At 39.7% G+C, this 21547-nt stretch overlaps 1 protein-coding gene across 4 annotated transcripts in view; it reads right to left on the minus strand.

The window, feature by feature from the left end:
* NETO1 (neuropilin and tolloid like 1) overlaps positions 1–21547 on the minus strand; it is an 80069-nt gene that overhangs the window by 26286 nt on the left and 32236 nt on the right. For all 4 annotated transcript variants that reach the window (XM_064480432.1, XM_010998935.3, XM_031441750.2 and 1 more), the window contains exons 5-7: positions 12051–12092; positions 11805–11932; positions 5330–5558 (exon numbers count right to left, since the gene is read on the minus strand). In XM_064480432.1, coding sequence (XP_064336502.1) covers positions 5330–5558; positions 11805–11932; positions 12051–12092 — 399 coding nt within the window. The remainder of the gene's footprint in view (positions 1–5329; positions 5559–11804; positions 11933–12050; positions 12093–21547) is intronic.

A 21547-nucleotide genomic window follows, 5' to 3' on the forward strand; every position in this document is an offset into this window, starting at 1 on the left:
TTTATTTCTCCCCTCTCTCATGGAACATTAAGCAGCAAGAGAGACCAGGCTACACCTCTGCCACTTTTCTCGGTAATTCACTTAGCTGGGGAGCCAACGTTTGTCACTTACATGTCTGCCTGCCAACATCCCTGCAGGACACAATTTCACTAAACTTCGCTACGCTTTCCACCACTCAGAACGAGGATCTCCCTTCCTCCAGCTTCTAATAAACATTCCTCACTTCTAGCTGGGCCCCAGACAGCCCTCTAAGTCCAGGGTTGCTCTAACCATTTGTCTGAAGCAGTTTAGGCTTTTTCTAGCATTATCCTCAAAATTCAACCAACCTACGGCCATTGCTTGACCCCAAACCTGCTTCCACGTATCAGGTATCTGTTATAGCAGCATCTCACGTACGGTACCAAAATCCACACAGTCATCTACTGCTGTGTAACAATCACTGCAATTTATTATCTTAAAATAACACCTAGTTTTTTTCACACAATTGCAGAAGCCCATGTATTGGATCCTTTGCTAAGATCTTAGAAGGTGAAACCAAGATGTTTGCTGGGGCTGCGGCTTTCGTATGGTTCTCAGGGTTCTTTCCCTAGCTTATTCAGAGTGTTGGCAGAATTCAGTTCCTTGCAGTTGTATGACTGGGGCCCCCATTTACTTGCTAGTTGGTGGCCAGGGATGCTCTCAGCTGCTAGAGTTCACCCTTCTAAGAGGCAGGCAGTTCACAACATACCTGTTTGCTTTCTTCTCCCAGGCCAGCCATCTTTCTGACTCATGCTTCACTTTATTTTAGAGAGCTCACCTGATTGGGTCAGGCCCACCCAAGTAATCTCCCTTTTGGATGAACTCAGAATCAACTGACTAAAGACCTTACTTACATTTGCAAAATAGCTTTTGCCATAGAATGTAATTTAATTACAGAATGATGTCCCAAGCTACTCACAAGTTCTGCTTGTCTCAAGGGAAGGACGTCACAAGATGCTTCTGTACTGAGAGGTGGGGCTCTTTGGGTTTATCTCAGAATTCTGCCCCCCACAGAATCCTTCAATTCAATTCCTCTTTGAAATAAAAATGTTATTGTATGTATATTTCTTTACTGTAAATAAATCCATCGTTCAGACTCGATACTCTTTTTGTCCCAAATTGATATGAAACTGAATACATGATCTCATCTTAGCAAATTATTGTAAACAGTTTCCCCACATCCTTAAAGGAAACAATTTGCTTTCCATCTCCTTTTGCTTGCATGTCTGTTTTTAACAGAAATGTGCTGCCCATGAAACAAACATCACATGAGACTTACATTGCATGAAACCTAATCACCTCCTTCCCAAAAGTAAAACAAAAAAAATATTTTTAAAGAGTAGACTAAGCATTTTGACTAATCCAAGGACAAAAATGACATTTGAAGTATTAAAAAGACTATCATCTCAGGAAGTGAGACAGTGTCTCTTTGTTGATAATACTGACTGTTTTTCCCTCTAGCTGCTGGGTTTCAATGTTGCTCAACAAGTTGAAGTCTGGATACTATTCCTCTGAAGCTAACGTATTTTAGCAGCAGCCAGCAGCAGTGTGAGATCATTCATCAGGGCAGGAGTCTCAGGTAGAGCTGAGAAAGGCTGAGGTGAAGAGTTAGCAAGACAGTGGGGGCAGGAGCAATATTTATGGGCGCAATCTAGGGAGGATGCTATTCCTCAAGATGCAGGTGAAGGTAAATACTTCTCCATTCAGTGAGCTATATGCTCCCTGTGACATTAGAGAATATCTTCTGTTGCTGCAAATGTTGGCATTTAATCCAGACTTTATAAAATGCTTCTAATGTGCATGTGAAATCTCAAAGTCTGATGACTCACAGTTAGAATTTCTATGCCTCTTCCTTATACACTCATTCTTCCCTTTCTCTGTAATTTATTCAGATACAAATGTAAAAATAAGTTGATTTGAAACTATATTCCTATTTGTGACTATTAGTCTTTGGATCAATATGTTCCGGAGCAGAAGCCCTTTGTTATGATTCTACTTTAGTCTAATGTTTGCAGTCACGAGACAGCGGGCTACTGTATAATTATGTATGATTACAGAGTGTGGGCACAGAATCCAGACATAAGATGCAATAGATAGGACAGAAGAATCAGAATTCAGTTTGTAAAGCCAGCAAAACTTGCTGACATATGTAAGCTACATGAGTGATGCAGAAATGCTGCTGTTTTTACCATCATCATCATCATTATCATCATCTTTAGAAAATGGGAGCCCTGTCCGTCCCTTAAATGTGACAAAGTTATCCCCAGGAGGCTTTCTGATCTCAGGCATCAGGCTTTACATCCTTGCCTTAGTGCCGTTAACAAATCATTAAGCATGCGCTGAAGGCATTCAGAGAAAGTCAGTTAACTTCCTCGGATCTTTCCTTTTTTCTGTTTGAATGTTTGAATGCATAAAATGTTTGGGCTTGAAACAGGTGGCCACCAAGCTCTTGTCTAACTTCTAAAAATATCCTATGGTCTTAACATAAGACATTTTGACAGATACTAGAATATTGTTGAGTATGCCCCTAAGTGCTTCTCAGCACTGCACTGGGGATACCGCCCAATAAATGCAGGAACCCAGAAAACCATCAAGGGGGTTTCTTATTATTTGAGTAAGAAGAACGCTGGCCATTGATTGCACATCTCTAAGCTTTTCCCATGCGTGCGTGTGTGTGGAACAGAGACAGTACCACCCATTTCTGAGTAGGAGAATTGATTAAGTCCACTTCCTGTTGTTTTAAAATCTTTCATCTCTTACCCGGAACACCTTGATTTCAAAACAAAAAAACTAAGGCTACAACCCATGTACTGCATCCCCTGGTGACTTTGATCTCAGCCTGTTGTAGCAGAATTCTGCACAGTTTTAGTCAACATACAAAAAACAAATGATCCTAAGACTACACAGGCAACATGCCACAGAGGGCAAATTTGTTTCAGTCAAAGTGTCCTGTAAATGTATGAGATACTTGTGGAAATGACTATTGAATCCTCAGCATTCCAATGAGGGTAATCATCCATCCACCGTGTAGGCACATAAAGGGTGGGTGCCTTCTTCCTGTGCAGGAAAAATACCCTGTTTCTCCTGGGTTAGTGACTGAGAAGTCCACCCACTTAAATGGCTTCCAGAAGTCACTGAATTATAACATGAAAACTCTGTCTTTTAGCTCAAATAGAAATATCTCTAATGATATATACACAGTATGATATAAGTCATCATTTCTTACGTAAGCAGAGTTTTAAAGACTCACAGATCTTATCTTCAAATGGAAAGGGACCTTAGACGTTGGTTAGTCCTCCTTTTCCCCGCCCAGCACAAACAGTTCCTCTACACCAGTCACACCAGATGGGAATCGGGTTTCAGACTGAACCATCCCTCTTTCCAGAGTCTATAACCTCTATGAGAATCCATTCAGTTTTGAAATATCATGATTCCCATGAGTTAGGCATTTTCTTCCCCCGAACTATAAATGGTTTCCTAGAATTAATTTAACAAACATTAATCTTACCTCTCAGACGTTAATCCGTATCACCCTCCTAGGTCTAAGGTAGTCATCACATTTCAAACAAAAGAAATCTCTAGATAAACAGTCCTTCTCCTTTGGCCTTTCCCATGATCCTGGATGCGTCTGCGTCCCGGCCAGCCCCTTCTAACTGGTCACGCTGCGCCTGACCGCTGACGCGCAGAAGAGGACCGGGTCTGCGGCTTGCGTTTCGACCAGCGCTGCTTCCCGTGAGAGCATCTTTGAGCTGCTGATCTCACTTTCTTTAATATAAGCTAATACTGCGCAAGATATTTTTTTGCCAATTAAAAAAAAATTATTGATGCATATCGAGTTTGAATGAACTAAAACCTTCGGAAATCCTAGAAGTCAGGGTTCCTTTATATTATTTATTTAATACTTGAAACGTAAGAATACATATTTTATATATTTTAATTTATCCTGACTACATTTTATGGTATCACTTTGATAAAAATTGTGTATTTTTTATTATTTTAAAAACTTAATTATATAATCTAACATATTACCTAGCCCTTCCATATTTGTTAAATTAGACAGATGTTTCCAATCTACGATTATGTAAGGCTGATGGAAATATTGAATAAGGTACACATTGACTCTCACCAAAGGCACAGTCTATTGGATATGGGAGAGCAATCATCGGTGAAAACACCAAATGTGCTATCTTATCGCCTGGATTTCTTCAAATTCTAAGCAAGAAAATGAGAAGAAGTTTTTTTTGACCAGATATTTTGCTGAAATAAAAATGCACTACCTGTAACATTTTAATCAAGTGCTGAAATGAAGACAGAGATGGCTGTTTAAATCTGCAGTAATTCCGGGACAGATTTCACTTCCTCTGTGATGGTGTCAATATTGAGAAAGACGGGGTGACAGTACTTCTGGTGCCCTAGAATTCTCCAACCGGGTAATTAGAGAGGAATTTAAAGCCAAAATTATTTCTTTATGATATAAAATAATCATCTAATACATGTAACATTTTTGAAATGAAAAAAAAAATACTGGCCTCTGTACCTATCATTGAGAAATCCTTGATCCTTCAAAAATATTTTGCTTTTTCTATTTTTTTTTTTAATGTATAGCTTCAAATGACAAGGTACTGATTCCTTAAAGCTGAATTTCTTAGGGTTGTTTTTCGTTTGTATAAATGTATTAGGCATGAGTTGTTCAGGGTTTCTAAAGAACATTCCAAATATACATCTATTAACATGACTCATCATTTGTTGGAACATGATTTTCTAAAATTGCTGTGTTTTGCCCAGCACTCACCCATTGTGCCATTTAAAACATTTTCCGAAACTTTTTGTATTTACTCTCTTCCCAAGCAATTCTCTCTCTTTGCGTACTTTAATTGGAACTCAGTAGTCACAGACCTATTTTAAATCAACGGAGCTGCAAGAGAAGCTTACTGAAGGAACCTACCAAAGATTTTTATGCAGGTTTTTAAGATTTAAACTCAAACTTCATTGGAAGCTGATGCATCAGCTCTGTACGCTTCCGAAGAGCCAAACCAGAGACAGACGAAATCCATCATTTCCCAGTTGAGTAGTGTGAACTGTCTTAAGCAAGGCTCTGATGCATACACTGAAATAAGTAATCAAAATGTAATATGTAGCTCTCCCGTCGCTGGATCAAAGCGAAGGAAAGGGAATCTCAGCTATTTGAACAGCTTATTAAGGCTCACCCTGCTGTGCTCACACTGCATGAGGAAAACACCATTCACGGTTTATGAGATTTGCACCGCATGACATATTTGAAGGACAGACAGTCAAGTGCAGAGATTCTTACGTTCTTGAAAGGACGTGAAGAGCATCTGAAATCGGCTGTTGCGACTGCCCTCGTCGGCCCACATGCGGATGACCCCCAGGCCGGTGCGGAGCATCACGTCGTTAGCCACGGTGCTGCAGAACTTAGCCTTCAGGTCCTCCACTGCGCTGCTCCCGTCGTACACGGCCACGAAATTCCGTTTGCATTCGTTTGAATTCTGCATCTCGTAGTCCAAGAATCGTAAGTAGATCTGTGAAACAGCAGCAAAGATACAGTCATCCCCCAGAACGGAAATAGGAAAGTGGTTCAGGAAGTCTGCGAACGTCCTTTCTCTGTCTCAGCCTCACAAGACAGTCTTGATTGCAATCAATCTTAGTATTTTCCGCCTGTGGAGTGTAGAAAACTAAGTAAGTATGGCTAAGATCCACTTGTGTTGAATATTTTTTCGAACGTTATTATCCTTGCTTTACGTAAATGTGCCACTTCCCATAGCTGAGTACTTTCGCCCAAATGTTCCTGATTTCTTCTCATAACTTATCCAGAACCAGTTGTTAGTTCCTGCACACACTGTTTGATTTTAATCAGCACAAATATGTTTTCAATATCCCTGATACATTCCCGTTACTGTCCAATGCCTTCCATGTACTTCCAAAAATGCATGGAAATAAGTAATCTGTTTTAGTATCCAACAAATACCCAGAAAGGGTATCACAAGATAGTCTCTGCTTTTACTTTGCTTAAATTGTTTCACATAACTACACTGCTTCATTTTCGAGGTAGAAGTACATTAAAACAGTGTAACTCATCTATGGTCATTCTCACCATAAGAGTCAAGCCATGTAGCTAAGTCCATATAAACAAGAATTAATACTTAATGACTAAAAAGAACTGTACAACCTACTTGATAGATTATTGTCAAATACTCGAAACAACTCTATAAAGTGGCACATTTTATTGTCGTATTCAGGAAATGCTCGCTCAGATGGTACAAGCTGGAAATTAGACACAAGCTCCCTCGAACTCGCTAGTCCATAGTCTCCGCACAATATCACACCTCGCCAGACATACTGTTTTATGAGCAACAGACATTATTTGACTCTGTCCGAATGTGCATTAAAAATCACTAGCAGTTACTTCGACCAATGATAAATCTAAATGGAAGTCATTTGTCTATTCACCCATCAATAGATTTTTATATATTCACTTCAGAAGCCTTCAGTCATTTTTTTAAACTCTTTTATAGCTATAAAAAAAGAAATAAAATACCCCAGTGGGTCTTAGTTTCGCTGGGTACAGAGTCGTTACCGCAAAGGCCACGTGCCAGGACAGCGACTGCGTCTTCCTGCACTAGCTGCGGTTTACATCATGTAAAAGCCCTCCCTGCATTATGATGTAAACGGCAGCTTGGCAACTTGAAGCCTGTGCCCCGTTGTCGCCAGAGGGGAGAGTGCCGCATAGCAATGTTTTCACTTAGGGCGGGAAACTACAGAAAGCTCTCTAGTCTTCCTGTTGAAGAAAAGAGAAGATGATAAACAGGATCATATACAATCCGGTGAAGCAGTCAAGATTACAATCTCCTCTCTGTGAATCATTCGGAGGCATCCTGCTTCCTAATCAATCACAAAGAGCTCGAGCTGACAAAATGATTTACTGACGTGGACGTGGGGAGCTTCAGAACATGCAAACAGTTTCTAGTAGCACCGTTCTCCACCTCGCACCAATACGGACAGCAGAATCCCTTTCATGTACTTAACGCCAGTCAGTCTAGCTAACAATGTACTAAGAGAATACAGTTAATACCGACCATTCAGCTGGTCCCCTCCTCCCCTCATGACACAAAGAGATCCAGAAAACAAACACTGTTTGGGGCAATTATTTAAGACTTGCCAGAACAGTTTTCTCCGCGGTAAATACAAATTAAAAACACCACAGTCTGAAAAAGGCTAGATAAAGCCCACATTCTCAAACCTGTTTCATTTGTGGCTGGACTTGCCAGGCCTTATAATTTGGGGTAGGATTTCCCATGAATTTGGAGGCAGCAGCACACACTTGAGTTGGAGGAGAAAACCAGAACATCACACTCTTTCCTGAAATGTTGGGAAAACACCCCCCCAACACAGAGAACCCGGATCCAACAACATTCAAATGGTTTGTTTTCTGCTGTGCACAGACAAGTATCAAAATATCTAAAGTCCATCTCAGTCATCTTCCAAAATCTGATGCTACAAAACTGAGACTTTATTTAAAAACAAAGCTGAACCATAACATTTTCATTGGTCGTTAATCTAGTCATGCAAAATTTCCATTTTTGTTTATTCAGTTTTAATTTTCATTTTTGGAGATAGCAAAGGCAGATTTCATCTTCAGAATCCAGAAACGTACCATATTGCAGCCAATTTCAGTTGCTACCTTTTGCCTATCGCATTAATTTTCTCCTTGCTTCCTTAACAAATTACTGCAAATTGAGCAGCTTTAAACGGTACCCATATATCATCTCCAAGTTCTGTAGGTTAGAAGTGTTGGCGGACTGGACTGTGTTCTCTGCTAAGGGCACGTGAGGCGGAAACTCTGTGCTTGCAGTTCTGGGACCAAGGTTCCTGTGTTTTGATGACCTTCTACCGTGGATCACTTTGAGCCCCTAGGAAATGTTCCTCGTTGCCTGTCTCTCTGACTTCCCCTTTTGTCCACAGACAGAGAAAACTCTGCTTTTGAAGGGCTCGTGTGGTTAGATTAGGCTTGCCTGGATAAATTCTCTTTTAATTAACTTAGAGTCAACTGACTGGTAACCTTAATGCATCAGCAAAATCCCTTTTGCCAGGTAATGTAACACAACCAGGTGTGTGATATTTTGTCGTAGTCACAGTCCCAGGGATTAGGCTGGAAATCTCGCACATCATCTTTAAGATTCTGCCCATGTCAATTAAGTTCATTACATAATTAACTATAACACAACTTCACAGTAAAATATTGACTTATTATACTTGTCAAGTTTTTCTGTTTAATTTTATTCAAAACATTTTTGAATGAAGTGATATTTTAAAAATTAAAATTTTAAATGATGAGTAATTAATAAAAGTTAAGAGTTTTATTCTCCCAAGATCTTAATCATTAAATTAATTAGCTTCATTTGTATAATGTTAGAAGCCTTTTGACTTATCTCTTTCCCAGTCTTAACAAATTTGACAATTTCTCCAAGTACTGTGTTTTTGTGGCATCACACTGCACTGAGGGTCAGACCTGTTACTAACTAATCACATATTCGGGCAGTTACTCATGGTCGATTCATCAGGTTTGGTCTTGAAAGGAGTTTAATATTATCTATGCCAAAAAATTACTTGACTTTTTAATTATTGTACAAAATCCCTGCCAAACTTTACTTGGATTCCTCCCACAGATTCTTATCTGATCTTTGGGCATCTCTATTATTAAAATAAAAAACAAAAACCTTTTTATTGACTTTCCAGATTCAAGCATTCGAATAAATTGCCGTACTTAAAACCATGCAGAGGAAGCCTTGTCCTCTTATTCCTGTCATATGACAGTTCTTCAAATATTTGAAGATTGTCACCTTGCCTGTTTTTTAGATTATACTTCAGTTTCTTTCTTCCATGAGTTTTAACTGAATGGCAGAGGTTTTTTTTCTTGGCACTGGGTATCTAGAGAGAAATAAGCCCCAACCTGCATGGAATCAACATTAAGTTACCATGAGCGGCTCATCCAACACTCTTCTCTGGGGTTTTTTTCTGGACCAGATCCAGAGCGAGACACCATAATACCCTCCCACCACCCCTGCTCTGGAATCTGCATGGAAACCAAAGAGTTGCTTACAGAGGCGTATTTATACATCCCATTAACCCACAGACGACCTCAGTATTTTGACTCAGCTTATTCATCTGTGAAATGAACTCATCAGTCATGGATTTCCAACTTTCCTCCTGGCTCTGGCGTTCCAATCTCTAAGAAATCTGGATTAGTCACATTTTAACGAAAGGCAATCGTCTATATTACTGTTCTCAAAGGAGATGTCAGATACTGTGTTTTCTGTTGGTCAAAAGACTGAGAAGCCATATGTCCTTGACTTTAACAGAACCTCACTCAGCTATTTAGCACTTCCACCGTGTAATGTATTTCAATCACCAATTATCATTCGGATATTCACATAAGCCATTTCGAGTTTAGCTGGCGCTTTGATAGTCAGTTCTCATGGGCTGCTAGGAACTCCGTATAAATAGAAAGCCCACAGCAGCCGTCGTCTCCAGTTCTTGCTTTTCTCGACAGCTATTCAAAGCCACTTCCTAGTCCCTAACCTTTAATTTAACAGAGGAAGCCTGTCACAATAGAGCCATTTTAGTCCAGCTCTGCAGGCGGCTTCCCCTTTGGGTCACAGAATGCCACATTCTGTAACAGGCAGGTACACCGGGTGTTGTTGTTCTGGGATTGTACAAAAGACAGTCTACTTAGCAGCTGGAAGGAAACGGAGTGTGTTTACACTTCCACAGAAACCCTCTCCTTAACACTGCAGGGACAGAGATGCTAGTTATGACCATGAGGTGGGGCTCAAATGTTTCTTGACGGGAAAAACATCTAAAAAAGTCTTTCATTCACAGAGTTTAAGGAAAATGAGCAGATCGCGTCAGAGAGCACAGTACACTGCAACCTCGCCCTCGGACACTCTCTGTAGTAGGTTGGGTTTTTGGTCACCAGTAGCCTTGGATTCTTTTTTGAAAGGAGGCATCACTATGTGTTTCTTCATACTGCAATTATTTTTTTTTTAAATGGTTCAGATGCAGGGACCTGCGAGTGGCGGAGCTGGAACCTGGGCCATGGCCTGAATCTGCCTAACCGGAAGTTCTGGGAAAGCGTGCCGCATTTCCAAATTATAAGCAAACCCCAGAGACGTATTCATGGGAAATCAAGGGGAGGAAGACAAAAGTGTTTTTCCTGAAATAACACCTCCCGTGGAGAGGACTCTTGTTTTTCCCTCGTCCTGAATATCCAGCCATCAAGTTTTTATCTAGCTGTCCTTTCTAGGCAGAGAAAATCCATTTTGTTGAAAACGCGATCTGACCACATCCCTTCCCTGTTTCGCGTTCTTCCATGTGTCACTAACGCACTCAGGATGAATCCAGGCCCTTCAGGGGGACCTCGGCCTGTGAAGCCCTGCAGCTTAATGACTCACCACCCACCTCCATATTCCTGGTGTTCCTTTGGCTGCATGCGATTACTGAATTCCTGACACAGCGGACTTTCTCACGGTTCCATGTCCTTAGAGGTGCTATTCACTCTACCAGGAAAGCCTTCCCACCTTGCCTGCCTGACAGCACCGTTTCTCATTAAGACCCAGCAGACACCCTGAGTCGTAGTTGATTCCACCTTTGATTGACCTCCTCCCGTGCACACAGTCTTCTCCCTCACTCTGCTACACCTTAAAAACATCTCAATGATCTTGTCTTACTCCTTGGATTTGTTTTTGATACATATGTGTCTAAGAATTAAACTGAAAATGTGAGGACGCTTAATTTTTCATTTCTTCAGCATAGTGCTTGAGACTTTATAAAGTCATTAAGTCAATTAATTAAATAACAAACTGTTTCAACCTCAATAAATAGTCAACTCCAAATCTCAGAAACCAGTAAGGCTTGGTTGTAACTATGCTCTGAAGAACAACACTAAAGGGAGAAAAAGCAAGTAACCACCACTCTGCACCTGTGGCAACTACTGGCTCAAAACCACCCTTCCCCAGTATTTCTTAAGATACAACCAAAATAGGAGGAATGCGGTTATTCTAAAGAAACGTTTGCCAAATAGTGTTCCGAGCCTGAATCTGGTCCATCGTATATTTTGTTTAATGCATCTAATGTTTCCCACTTTTAAAATCTATTAACATTTAAGGATCAAAACAATCAACATAAAATCTAGATTTTGGGCATTTATGAAAAAAAAAAGGAGGACTGGGTAATGCTGGACTGACATTTTCTAATGACGACCATCAAAAGGAGTGTAATTGGCCGTTAAGTACCTGCTGTCCTTTTTGCCTGGTCCTGATCACCACCGGCCCTCTGCCCTACGGCAAGTTTATTTTATATGCCAGAGATACATGGTTTTGTGAGCCCTGTGCAGTTTCTTCCATAGATATGATTTTAGGGTTAAAAGCAAGCAGACTGCAGATAATGACACTCGGGACATAAGTTAACCACACTTTGAACCATAGCTTATATATGACATTTCAATCCTTTTTTTTTTACAGAGGCAGATCCATCCCGGAGTCCCTTGTCCAGGTTATTCAACGTCCCTGCAGCACACTCTCCATATTATTCACGACCCTGGGAGTTACGGTACACAGAGCAAGGCGTGTTGCATTTCAAAACCAAGACAAAACGGCAGCTTACGATCGCACTCTGAGACGTGCTACACACATCCACTTGGTTCAAAGCAATGCACGCTAGGGACCCTTTCCCAGCCAAATGTCACGGCTGCACTTCACCTTCAGACTGACCTTGGACCGTGGAGGTGCTCGGATGTACCACTTGCAATCGACGGCCTCGCTTGCTGACGCTTTGCCTTCCTTCGTAATCTGCACAGACTCCACGATGCCTTCCGGGCCGCCTGTCTCGAACTCACACACTAAGGAACAAAACGCCAAACACACACACAGATGTGCAGCTTGAGTAATAAACCAAAGGTACACATCACAGCAGAAAGCAAAGGCCTCTGAACAGCATTGAACATCTATTTTACCAACCTGGCAATGGTTTCAAAACTCCAAGGTCCTTAAAGTCAGGATCTTAAAAATTGAGAAAAAGGACAATTAGTCTTATTCTGCCTTTATTACTTAAAGTGATGTTGAGTACGATACCATTAAATTACTCAGGGATCCACCTTAAAAAACACATCAGGGGAAATTAAATGGTTAAATAAAAAGTACATAATAATGTTAAGACTGAAATGTTCATTTGTATAATATAATATTTATTACCACAGGATTCTTATCAATTAAAAGAAGCCATTTTTAAAAAAGCCATCCAATATCATTCCTTCATCTAATAATCAAGTTGAAAACCTTACTCATTACCTTTAACTCTATAACCGAACAATAGATGTTTTTGTAAAATGTGTCCATAGATAATTCGAGAATTTGGTAAACTTCCATCTATTCTAGATACAATTATTTTGTCTGTCTTAAAAAATTCTTTAAATCGTTGAAACACAATTTCAACGGAAATATTGGAAGCACAGAGTTAAGGCGTAAACCCTCAGGTCCCTCTCCCCTGGCTGACTGCACTTCTGTAACTCTTTACCCCGTGCTAGTTTCCAAGTACGCCTCAGTATGTTCTTGTGTCCACGCGACATCCAGTCTCTCCCCAGTCTTCCTTCCAGCCTACCACAGTCCAGACAGCCGTACTCCTCTGCTCATTTATATGCTTTGGGGAAGCTTGCTTTATCACAAGCCTCGGAAATGTCCTGACTGTTACAAGCCAAAAATGATGGTCTCCCTTCCATTTCCTGGAGTTGATTTTGAGGTGGGTTTGCAGCCAGAGCAACACACAGGTGAGCCTACTGGAGGGCTCCTGAACATTTTCCTTGATAACAAATGGGGACAAGGCACATCGTTTTCCCAGCTCATGGTGTGGTCATGTTTATATTGGAGCATTTGGGGTCACGTGTGTTGGCCAACTTGTGATGTTGACAGTTGCTAATGTAAGAAAATGCTAACTCTTAGGACGAGCAGAGTGGAACCACGAAGAACCATGAGTCCTTAAGGGTATCACTGAGGCACTGCATTAACCTAGTCTGGAGTTGCACTTCTTTGAGCTTCTTGCTTTTTGAAACAATACACATCCTTGTAGTCTCGGTTACTTTGAATTGATTTTCTTTTATTTATGGGTGAAGGCATCAAAGGCTATGATTTATCTTGGAGACACATGGTATCCAATTTAAAAGATGATTGTGAAATTTAATTCCTTTTTGCTACTGTGGTATTAGCGATAAATCAAAAATCTTACAAAGTTAGAAATATTTTGTAAGACACTGTTCAGTAACGGTCTAGGACTGAAATATGAAAGGGTGGCACTCTGTCTGGAGAAAATTAATTCTGGATATTAAGACCGTATGTGTAGGGAAGTCTGTGTGTATCTAAGCCTGCTTCTTAGTTCATCTGTGTGCGTGAATACGCCAGACCCATAACTGCAGGCCGACTGTAAGAGGGGACTCACCTTCATTACAGGTTCAATTTTTTTGTTGCTGCTTGTTTGTTTTTAACAGCAATGTACACTGATCTACTGATGCTGAAAGGCTTGGATTGGCCCAGCTACAATTTAGCTACGTCCTTTATTTAGACTCACTTTATTGTAGGACAATAGCAAAATAACAGTGGTATTAAATGTTGAATCAAGATCCAAATTGCTTTGCAGAACTCTTTTGAAAACAGTTCCTTTGCCTTTTTTGGAAAAGAAAGACGGAAGATATCTGTATGCAATTTCCATGGAAGAAACAGAAACGAGGACAGCATAGAGATTTTTTTCCCTTCATCTAAATCAATGGATATTTGGTTGTTCTTTCAAAGAATGTATATGTGCTACCTACTGTGTACAAGAAAGGAGCTGTTTCGTCCATAATTACTCAGACGGGCTGGCACCCTTAAGCAGTTGTCCTGGTATTCAAGAGACATGTCCCTCAAGCTTGCCCACCTCCGTTATCTGGACTCTTTGTTATTCATTATGTCCCTTTTACTATTTTGCATAATGCTTAATAGCAGTCATTATTACTACTGCCTCCTTTGTGATGCGACTGTTCCAGCCTTGCGTGGCTCTTCCTATGACACTTGTGAAAATGTAGTTGGTATTCTGTCCTCTAGTTTGAAGGCTAACATTTGTCATTTTTATAACTCATGCCAGACAACGTTGAGAGAGATTCCAGTTCTGAGAACTGAAAATGTATTTTTGTCTTTGTATTAATGGTGCAGGGACTTATTGTTGAAAAAAAAAAAATAAAACCTTTAGGATAAAAATCATCCCTGCGGTTCCATCTGAATTAAGCACCAATAATATCACAATCATATTAACGGGTGGCCCCCGTGAGCTGCAAACACAAACAGAAAATGAACAACACAATAATTTTTAAAAACAACCTACATCGAATGTGAGGATATTGAGATTGATTTATTGTTTCAGGTTGTCTGGGGCAAAGACAAATTACTGCGCAGAAGCACAATGATCTTGGACTTTGTCATCATCTTCTGACTCTAGAACTTCCCAAATCTACTGTCAACTAAGCAACCTGAATAAGCTCTTAAAAATATAAACCATCATGATACGCAGCTGGCTTTCCACTGCCCTTGGGTTACAGTCACGACTCTTTTTAATGGACTGTAATGTCCTGCGTGTTCTCGCCCCAGACCATCTGGCCCAGGGCACCCCAGGCTGCTCACCTCTGCTCTCTCCTCTCAACACACGGGGATCCTTCCTATTTGCACAACATTCTAGGCTGTTTGCACTTGCTCTTTTCTCTGTCTGCGATATCTCTCCCCACCCCTACCAGGCTCTGCTTTGCTGGATCTTACTCATTCTTCAGTTCTTGGCTGAAATATTATCTTCTAGGAAAGGCCCTCCTGGGGGACACCCTCGAAGGCCGCACTGACTCTCACTTCCTTTTCTCCCTTCCTGGTTTCTTTTATCACAATTTACTCTCATTTTGCTATTAACAAATAGCAAACTTGTTTACTGACCATCTACTCCCACTAGACCATGAGGACGTCCACGCTACAAGGGCCTCTGCGTCTATTCCTCCTCCCTCTTTTTGTCCAGGACCAAACACTGCTTGGACATAGTAGGTGCCCAATAAGTGTTATTGAGTTTAACATATTTTTTGTGCATAAAAACATAATTACAGTCCACTAAGTTGATTTCCTCATATTCTGTAATGCCTTATACCTACACTTTTCCAATCAAGAAGCTCTTAACAGGAAACCTATCAAATTAGATGTTCTATTCAAGACCGATCTCCTGTTTACTAAACCCACATCTTTTTCTTCCTGGGCACCCAAGACAATGGCACCAAAACTCAGCTGTTAGTATTCATTGTATAAGTCATCCTCATGCATTCGTGGAGATTAAAAAAAAAAGACTATTTTACTTTAAAATCTTCTTGATGAGGCATTCAAAAAATTACTAAATTTTTTAAATGTAAGATTTTGCATATGTATCTTTTCTGCAAGGAGAACACAGTGAATCTGTTGATTTTTCTGCAGGATGAACACAGCCAAACTATTGGCTTTAAGGAAAACAAACTGACAATATTTGCTGCCAATGATAAAATTCAAGCTCCAAGCAAACAAAATGTATCCATCACTGTGTATTTGACAGCATCTCAATACTTGAGCAATTTCTCAGTGTGACTGTTGATTATATGAACAAGTATGATTTTTGATACTGAATAATGAAATGGTTTCACACTTGGACATCTGCATAACAGCGATCCAGTAACCGCCATCTAGTAATGGTTGATGTTAAAACAATTATGCCTGGTAAAAGAGGCACTTGAAGAGCAAGATACATCAACCGATGTTAACGTAACAGATACGCAAACTTCTTGACGTAGCTTCACATTCCCCATTGCAACTAACCTTTGAGAAACTATCACTTATAGAGGCTTGATGTCGTATCCATCAGAAAAAGCCATTAAAATACTCTTTCCTTTCCCATCTACATTTCTCCATGAGGCTGAATTTTCTCCATTTACTTCAACCGTAAGAACACATTGCAAAGATGTGAGGCAGAAACAGTTGTGAGAAAGTCGCTGTCTGCTAATAAGCCACACTCTAAACAGACCTAGAAACATGTGAAACAATGTAACTCCTCTAATTATTATTATAATACTTAATTGCTATGTTAATATTAATCAACGTTTTAAAATATGCTTTTATGTTAATACATAACTGGTTTTCAATGTAAGTTTTCTATGAATTAATAAACAGCTATTTAAAATTTTATCCGTTTAAATGTCTAATATGGTAAATATTGGATGATACAGCTATGTAAGCCAAAGCACTTTGAGGTCTCCAGTATTTCTTAAGAGAAGATTGGGCTTTTGAGACCAAAATATTTCAGAATGCACTGAACAGCCCACCTTTTAATCATGGGTACACACTTCATCTCCCAACAAAACTCTGCGTTACAATTTAGTAACTTAGGACTGTGCAATTCATTTATTTCATATTCCAAACAATTTTCTCAGTGCCAGCCACACTGTAGTTGGACTTCCAGTAAATTATTACTTATCGGTTAGACTATGAATAAATCAAAATCAGAGACATCTTATTTTACAAGTGAACAAAAAGGGGATTCAACATCTTTAGAAAAATAACCTTGTTCTGACCTAAAACCTAAACAGTTTCATAGCTATCTCTGTAACTTTGAACAAGTCACTAAAAAGTTCTGAAACGTATCTTTTTCTTAGCTAAAATCAAGACGTTGTCGGTTTAGGCTTTTATAGCTCAGGTATGCCTGAACTATAGAACCACAGAACGCAAGAGTATGGGAAACTGTAACTGCCTGACGCGGCCCTGTGACTATACCTACAAAACCCTCTGATTATAAAAATCAACTTTGATACTGTAATAAGTTTGCAGCGCACAGCTCAACAACCTGCCAGGCTAGTCTTGACAAAGCTGATCAATACTTTCCGCAAATGTCCGCCATCTCACACAGCCCGAATCATGTCCTGAGTTCCATTACATCTCCACTTTCCATCTCTACTTGCTTTGGGAAGCCCTGTAATGTCAGCTGGCATGTCTTTATTAAATTAGCCCTTGCATCAGGATGAGCTGCCCACTTCAACAGGCACTTTCCAGTTCCCGTCCTTCTTTCCCTGCCTGCAGCCCATCAGTGCTGACAGCTCGCTTCCTACTCAAGACTGAAAAGCACTGCGTTTGTAGTTTCTGAGATCAGTTAACTGAATTTCAGGTGCTGTTTTAAAAATCAGTTGCAAAAAATTCTTCGCACAGCACTAAAATAGCTGGCATCATCAGATTATTTTACTAATCTGATTTATTTCACTCTTCTCCAGACGCAACATGGTTCTATCATAAAATTCATAGCACAATATTTTAAGCCTCTTTTTAAGGTTTACCCTTATCTGTGACAATTAGAGCTTCACAGTAAGTTTGCCTCCCTAACGGTCTTTTTTTTTTTTTTCTTGATCTTTTTTGGGGGGAGGCAAGGTAATTAGGTTTATTTATTTATTTTTAATGGAGGTACTGGGGATTGAACCTGGGACCTCACGCATGCTAAGTAAGCATGCACTCTACCACTGAGCTGTACCCTCTCCCCACTAATGGTCTTAATATCAGCAAAGAATTTACATATGACTTCTTTTTTTTCTAGTTTAAATGAAATTTACTCATATAAATTTTAGAAATCAAAACTTATAAGCATTGTAGGAAAGGAAGTTTGCAAGTTTTGTAAAATATTATTGATATTTGCAAGGCTTGTACAGATGTATTCTTTCTTTTATTTATTTAGCTGCTATATATTATGTTTCCTCATGATGTGTGTATTCATAATTTTAAATATATTGAGAACATATATTCTTTCCTATAAAATGAATGCACAGATGCTGGATTTTGCTTGTGTTCACATTAAATAGGCTTTTACAATGTTTGTTTTTGATAGACACAGGCAATAGTATTATTCTATGGGGAAGATAAGCATTTACTATACAAAATGGAGAAAAACTTTGAGGGAAAGAGGGAAAAAAAATCATCAGAAGACCAAAAGAATAATAGAGACAAAAAAAAAAAAACAAAACTAGATTGTCCAAAACATGTTTGGTGATTGCATATTTTAATTAGCTACTATGGAACATGAACTTGTATTATGTAACAACAATAAGGCTTCTTTCTAAAAGATGTGGATAAAAATATCAGCTGGGCTTGGTACAAAGCAGAGGACCTGCAAATATCAACTCAATAATGGATAAGATATAGATTTCCTAAAATACAAAGCAATATGTAAATATAAGTTATCTTATCCATGTTCATTTCAGAATTTTAGCTTCAGAATGGATTAAAAAAATACCTAAAATATTATTTTTGGCGGGGAGAGTACAGCTCAGTGGTAGAGTGCATGCTTGGCACCTGTGAGGTCCTGATATAGCAGAGAATAACCTTTGTTTTGTTGGAGGTTTACAGGGACGCCATGACCTAGCCCACGGGGATGGCTGCAAGAACAAAGAGTGCCTGCAGCAAGAAGGTTATGACAACCAAGCACACCCCCTCCCTTGCTTTCCCTCCCCCGCCTTATTTTTTGTATAAAAGGAGCCTGTATTGACTAGAGGAGGATGGTTCTCCAGGGCATTAGTCTGCCATCCTCTCCGTCTGCCAGCTTTCCGAATAAAGTCGCTGTTCCTTGCCCCAGCACCTCGTCTCCCGATTTATTGGCCTGTCATTCAGCAAGCAGAACAAGTTTGGACTTGGCAACACTGAGTTCAATCCCCAGTTATCTCCACCGAAAGAAATAAATAAACCCAATTACTGCCCCCTCAAAAATATTACTTTTATATGTCTAAAATATTATTGTTGCTCTGAAATCATTATTTACAAATTAATTACCATTGCTGTAGCCTCACTGTCTATTCTGAATGCTGCAATTATTTCCATTAGAAAGCATGTAACTTTGGCAAGTTCATCTCATTTCCTCAGATGCCTGAGATCAGCTAGAGAATTCTTGCAGAAAAGTCATAACAAAGTCCTCATTGAATGTTTACCAATATCCAAATAATGCTTGATAGCTGGTAAATTTCCAGATAGCCACTTTTCCCTTAATACAGAACAATGTACACCAGCTACCAAAGGCCCTTTGATGTCAGTTTAGCTCAAAAATTATATCCAAATTTTAGGTAACAGTAAAATTGAGCTAATCTAAATAAGCAAGAAACCATTTAAGAAAGAAAGTATTGTATCTAATTCCACGATTGGCAGTATCAGAGATCTTCTCCTAGATGGATGCAACTATCCAAAAACTGAAAGGATCATCTCTCTCTTTTTTTTTGTATTATCCACTAGAAAGTAACCTTGGTTCATTTTAAGTAGAGGCGAATTAACAATTACAAACAACAACAACAAGAAAAAATATATATATAATCCTTTTATCTCCACTTCTCACATCATCTCTTTTCATCCCCCTGATACTCATTTCCCCAATATCACAGAGATTCAGCAGGTTTGAATGAGGGTCTAACACCAGTGCTTTTAATGAGCATTTCACCTGAGAGAACAAATGATCAGAGCTGGGTACCTAGTTCTGAGCCACATGTTAAGAAAGTTAGACTAGAGTTCCCTAAACCCCTCACATCTCCGAGAAAGAGTTATTTCTCAAAAGTGCAACTTCCATCTTGAGAGACGAGGGAGAAGTATAGTTCCAGGCAGAGCTGGACTGTCAGGGTCCATTGGCCCCCAAATCTATCATTACCTGAGGACTGTAAGAATCAAGCACATTTCCAGCCTTCATCAAATGCAACGTGAAGTGTTCACTGAAATATGTCTTAGAATTTTTAATAATGCTATACCAACATTTCACTGGTATTTAAAAAATGCTTGTGTAACTATGAAACTGGCATTGCATTATAAAAACTCTGAAATGGTTCGTTTGCCCTTAGACTACAGTTTAAGACCCAGTTGTTTATTGAGAACTTGCCGAGTCTTCATTCCCTTTGCTCATTTTTCTATCTTTCAAACATAAGAACACCAAAAAAGTTATTTCATTAAGAGGTGTGAAAATAATCCGTGATTTCCCCAAAGTAGTGGTCTACAGCAATATAAATCCAATATCATAAATTTTAGTTTGCAAGGAAGGAGAGAATTGGGTCTCTCCTGTTTAGTCAGAGAGTAAGATTGATGGAATCCCATTCATTTTATTCCCTTAGACTTTTCATTTTTATCAATCATTAGCCTTCTCATGATTCCCTGAGCTAAAAACTTCAAAAACAAAATTAACTTGACTCCTTCACACTCTTATTTCATCAGTAAGATACGAAGAGCTTTCAATTATTTTTGTAAAATTTTTCACTACCAACCTCTCATTCCAGTCTACGGTCTCAGTGCCAGCCCGCATCACCTTAGGGCATCAGAGTCCTAACTAATTCCTTTTGTCTTAGTCCCTCCTTTCTCCAGTGCTTCGCATACAATTCTTGAGCTGAACTGACATAAAAAGCAGAAGTTAAGTCCTCCCATATATGGTCAAATAATTTTTGACAAGGGTGCCAAGACATTCAATGGTAAAAGGACAGTTTTCTCCACTGGGAATGGTGCTGGGAAAACTAGACAGCCACACATAAAACAATACATTCTGACCCTTCCCCGAACAACACACACAGAAATTAACTCAAAATGAATCAAAGAATCAAGACCCAACGTGAGACCTGCAGTTAGCAGTGTGTAGTGCTCCTGCAGGACAGTTCGCCCGCAATGAGTTAATATGAAGAAAATCACTCCTGCTTAAATTAATCCCCATTACTGTTAGAAATTGTGTGGCCTGGGAAAACTTCAATAGAGATGAGGTGAGGAGAGTAAAGCGAGAGTGGGCAGAGCCGGGTCTAGGGAACCACTTACTGCATAGCCGCCACCAGGGGGACCTACACCAGGGGGTGTGAATTAAAGAAGGTTTATTGTGCTGAGAAGCCCTACTTCTCCCACAGAGCGTCAGAATTCCCGTTCCACAATCCCACGTCCCACGAGGAAGGTCACTGAGTAAGGCATCCTCCTCCAGTGTGCCCATTCATGCCTGAATCACTGCTTGCCACTTGCTTGCCACACCACAGGGACCAATCAAAGGAACGAGGGAAAAATCCAAAGGAAGTACAAAAGAGAAAAATAAATAAACATGGGAAGGTTTCCTTCTAAAGACATACAAAAAAGGTTTGAGAAAAATGGATGTCTCGCCAAAGTTAATGGCAAAACGAATATCATACAGATGATAAATATGTTCTTGTTGAACAATGATCAGGGTATGAGAACTGGAGCATGTCCTTGGGAAAATAAAAGGCAAGGATGTAGCTGGAGAGCTCACCAACGTTTAACAGCAAGAAATTCAAAAAGTGTGTAGGTAAACCATGAAAATATATTTATATTAGATCCACAGGCAAGTCAATCACATTAATTTATAACCCACCTTGCTCTCGCCATAAAAGCTGGGTTCCCATCAAAGGAAACAGGAAACTAAACTAAATACACATGGCACTCAACTG

This window comes from Camelus dromedarius, chromosome 28 (genome assembly GCF_036321535.1).
Source record: "Camelus dromedarius isolate mCamDro1 chromosome 28, mCamDro1.pat, whole genome shotgun sequence".
NCBI lineage: Eukaryota > Metazoa > Chordata > Mammalia > Artiodactyla > Camelidae > Camelus > Camelus dromedarius.